Consider the following 4,656-nt stretch of genomic DNA (forward strand, 5'->3'; position numbering starts at 1 on the left):
GCTACATCATGCTGCTGGTCGTGGCACGCTACATCATGCTGCTGGTCGTGGCACGCTACATCATGCCGCTGGATATCAGCGAGAACATCACAATGGCCATTTCCAGCAGCGATACCACTACGTTTCCGTCGAGAATCGTCACCGCATTTCTGGGAGGGCATATCTGTCGTCTGCATAGAGGCAGGTCTTGCGACAGCGGCTGCCACGTTAGCGGCGGACTCGTGCTGGCTGGAGAGCAGATTACGAGCAAGCGTTGGTGGTGACAGCTCTGTGCTCACTCTCACACTACCGCCAGCTTTATCACACGTATGAGAAGGACTGTGCTCACTGGCTCGTTCACAAACGCGCGAATCTTGACTGTCGTCATCGAAAAAATCCATGCCGCCGATTTCAAACGAGATATCATTATCAAATGCCGGCTGGACGGTTTCTCCTGCTGGCTGTGACACATTCTGCGTCTTACCCTGTGTGTCAGGCTGTGACACATGCTGGGTCTTACCCTGCGTGTCAGGCTGTGACACATGCTGGGTCGTAAGATGTGTGTCAGGCTGTGACACATGCTGGGTCTTACCCTGTGTGTCAGGCTGTGACACATGCTGGGTCTTACCCTGTGTAATCCATGACCCTTGCCGACCAACAAGTGGCACCGCCTGTGGAGGCACAGTTGGGGCAGTAGATGCAACAAGTGCAAACAACTTGTCTATTTCAGCATCTTCAACTTCGTCTGTTGCCCGATTCCTTCCACCATTTGACCTACTCTGCAACACAGTCTCATGATCACTTCCTTCTACATTTACCCAACTCTCAAACATGGCTTCACTCTCTCCAGCAGTACCCTGGCCCCTTAACCCCGTGTCACGTTCCGCATTCTTCTTCCGCCTTTCCGCCATGGCCTCCTGGTCTCGAAAATCCAATCGACTCTGTACCACAGCTTCACTCTCTCTTGCAGTTACTTGCAGCTTCGCTTCAGTTGCTATCGCACCGGTGCGTCTTAGCAACGCACCTTTACTCTCTTTCGCATCCGTGCTAGGCTCTAGCATCGCTTCGCTCTCCTCCGCATCTGCCCACCTCAGCAACACATCTTCACCGCCTTCTGCATCCAGATGGTTCTGCGATGTGGCTTCAGTGACGCGTTGCAAGAAGCCAACTTTGTCGTCATCACCACGTCCATGAGTGGCTGGGTCGACCCACGAACACTCCTCAGCCTCCCTCCATGCATCTCCCTCCTGATGGTCCGCCCCTGGCTTCAATTGTTGAGGTGCGAGCACGGTGGCGCCCTCTCTCTCCACGTCGCATCCTTCCCCATGGGGGACGGAGCGGGAGAGTGCAGTGGCGCCCTCTCTCTCCACGTCGCATCCTTCCCCATGGGGGACGGAGCGGGAGAGTGCCTCAGACAGCAGGCTGCCCAGCATCTGAGCAATACTGTTGTTGTCCTCAGCAGCCACCACCCCTTCCACCTTTTGCTCTGGACTCCCCACGGACACCGCGACGAGCCGCCCACCAGGAAGCAAACACGGCCGATCGACAACACCGCCGGCAGCTGAACCAGGCGTGGTCCACAAGGACATCATAGCCGCCTGCCCTTGTGCGAAGGATGGCGGCTGTTGTCGGATGACGTCTCCAGAACCACGCGTCGGGCCGGACATGTGCGTGCGCAGAGCAGCAGACGTGTGAGCTGTGTCCGAGTGTTCCACCTTTTGCTGTTTGACGACCCTTGGAGGGATAAACACCTGAAAGTGATTATGTCACCGTAAATATAGTAAAAGTAAAAAAATATTTCCACTTTTTCACAAAATGTAAGTAATTCTGTTCACTTTTTATGGTTAAATTGCTGCATTATACTTCCTATTTTACTATATTGTTCGATGTGAACATACACTCGTGACTCATACATAGCCCATAGCAAGCAATTAATGTCAGCTAGGATCATAATATCAAATCGTCCAGGTTTTTTGGATTTTTAACTAGTTGAGAAACAATCTTATCAGGTAAGAATTTGATGATACACTTAGCCGCATTAGTAGGTACTTACTTTTAATGTAAAAAATGGCAACAAAATTTTTCTAAATATACACTAGAAAATTCGTGACGTAGTCAACTGAAGCACGCGAAATGGGCAACTCAAACTCGAGACACGAGATTTCGCAAACAACAGCTGTCATTCGACTTTTTTCCTGACCGCTATATCATGACCGTTCAAGCAAAGGCTCACAACTACAGACACAAGTTGACCAGCATATCCTACTCGATTCTACCCATGTCGGCTGAAAGTTAATTGACTTGAAGCACAGACTTGGTTAAGGTTTGGTAAGACTTGGTAACATAATTTGGTCAAGATATTCCTACTCATATTACTATATTGCCCGAGAGTAACCATGATTTGTGTCTAGGTAGAAACTTACCCTTTTTCGCTTCGCCGTTGGAAATCGTGGTGCCACTTTCGGTTTACTAATTCCATCCACCTGCGGATTACTAGATGCATATCTAGACTGCACCACTTTCTGCAAGGGTCTGTCATCTTCTCTTTGATGGGTGACAGGGGGTGCAACCACTGGCTGTATCTGCTGGCTATTGTTTTGATTGCTAGCACCCCCAACTCGCTGTTCTTCGACAGTAACCAGGTAATGGTCGCTCTCTAGGTCCACACCGCACGCAACCTAACGGCAAGAATTTAACACAATAACTACGTGTTGAATTTATTCGCGTAAAACAGCTCAAAGTTAAAAACGTTACTTCATGATGCTATGACTCATTATGAATAGAGTATATTCAGACGGTGTTATTCTGTGCTCAGATTTTCAATGTAATGAATTTTTTTAAATTACTAAAATACCATATTTCACAGCCACCCTAACCCAAAACCGCCCTACCTACTGTAAGCTGAGGGTAACCGACATTATTGTAGCTAAGATATTTTGGCTACAGTTCGGTATTATCAGGAGTTAACAATAACAAATTTTCATTTTGTCATTATTAACTCTCAAGTGGTATTATATCCACCTCAGCAGAATAGCCTATGTATACTATAAACTAACCGATATGAAGAGCAAGGAGGGATTATGAAACAGAAGAAATTAAGGGAATGAAAGCCCTAGAAACAATTAAAGCAAAGGTACGTGTCATCAATCTTATTTTTGATGATCCTATATCTGGTAGGTCGAAAGACTATAATGCACACAAAGCATTTTTTCAGATTATTACCTAAAACATTAGGGGGTGAATAGGATACATACATATGATATAGGAGCGTTTTAAAAACTGTGATTGCGAAAAATCGGTATATTAAATTAAGAAATACATCAGCCAAACAAACCTGGTTAGCTCTGACGTAGATTGTATCAAGCTTGACGTTTTTATCATCAAACAGGACTGCCTAGAGTAAACAAGAATAATAAATTATACACAAAACTTATCAATCTTCAAGGTGATTACAACACATGATAGGCAATATATGTATAGCATGAAGACTATTTATAGAACAAGAAGCATAACCCGTTTATCCTGTGTGGAGACTTTTAGCAATCCATCGTGCCAAGTCTTTGATTTCTTCGTCTTCTGACGTGTATATAATACCTACAACATAAAACTGTTTTTATAAATTACACTCTGGTTTATTACTTTATATACCAGTGGCAGTGTACTATTAATACAGTAACACAGTACAGTAATACAGTACATTTATGCTAGATCACATACCATCATTTACACTACAGTAAAACTACAACTAATAAGTAATATACTTGTACTTGATTGTAAGTTGTACTCAGCGATAATCATGTTCTTGTACAATCGTTATAATAGTTAATACTATTACTTAGGCTATACACAGTTACACACACTTACAGTTACACAAGTTATAAATTATAAATAATAATTATGTAACTTACAGTGTAATGAACCCAACCGTCTGACATTCTTTTAATTTATAACTGGATCAAATATCTATATGAGCAACTTTGTCTCTTTCTGTCTTCGGTATAGTAGGTAGTTTCTTGGACTCAATGATTAATCATTACGATGTTAGGATGGAAGACATGATGATAGACATGCAGCACACTGCTGCAGCACACTGCCTCTGGCACTGGGGAGTGGGGTAGTGAGACACAAACTGCGGCAAATAAAGTTATTGCTGAAGTAATTTTCAGCCATAGATTCGTGACAGTCACATAGATTCAGACATATCATCGTAAATGTTAGCATTTATCATGGTTGACTATATCGTACTCAGAAATGATTGTTGGCCATTGCACGCAGAAATAATTATTTTTACTGATAAAATCAATTTTACCTTATGATTTTACCGCGGAAAATTTTTAGCTATTTTTACCCAATCAGACGCTTTCTTACACATGATGTGCCCCCGCTTTACNCGTTAGTCTTTCATGATCGTAGAGGTAAAACAGGTACCGAGGTGATAGAATTAACTAAACTAGGTCTAATTCCATTTATTTTGCTCGTGTTACTAATAGGTATGTAGATGTACACGTAGGGACCTATATTAAAACTAATTAGTCATAGTACTAGTGCTTGAGAGGGTCTATGTCCCCCGGGGTACTGCCGGAACGTACCCTGGCCTGGGTACGGTCCGGTATACCGCCTACCGGAACGTACCCTGGTACTATCTAATATGCCGTACCGTACCTCGCTTACTCCACT

The 4,656-nt window shown here is 44.0% G+C and overlaps 1 protein-coding gene across 1 annotated transcript in view; it reads right to left on the reverse strand.

Moving 5' to 3' along the window:
- The window catches only part of LOC106805289, a 4,316-nt gene extending 233 nt beyond the window's left edge, over positions 1-4,083 (reverse strand). Inside the window, exons 1-5 of the mRNA XM_014806827.1 lie at positions 3,888-4,083; positions 3,493-3,573; positions 3,314-3,373; positions 2,403-2,657; positions 6-1,730 (exon numbers count right to left, since the gene is read on the reverse strand). Of these exons, the coding sequence (XP_014662313.1) occupies positions 6-1,730; positions 2,403-2,657; positions 3,314-3,373; positions 3,493-3,573; positions 3,888-3,914 (2,148 nt within the window). The 5' untranslated portion in view covers positions 3,915-4,083. The remainder of the gene's footprint in view (positions 1-5; positions 1,731-2,402; positions 2,658-3,313; positions 3,374-3,492; positions 3,574-3,887) is intronic.
- Between the last annotated feature and the right edge of the window lie 573 nt (positions 4,084-4,656).

Source organism: Priapulus caudatus, unplaced genomic scaffold, assembly GCF_000485595.1.
Source record: "Priapulus caudatus unplaced genomic scaffold, Priapulus_caudatus-5.0.1 Scaffold108, whole genome shotgun sequence".
Classification (NCBI taxonomy): Eukaryota; Metazoa; Priapulida; class Priapulimorpha; order Priapulimorphida; family Priapulidae; genus Priapulus; species Priapulus caudatus.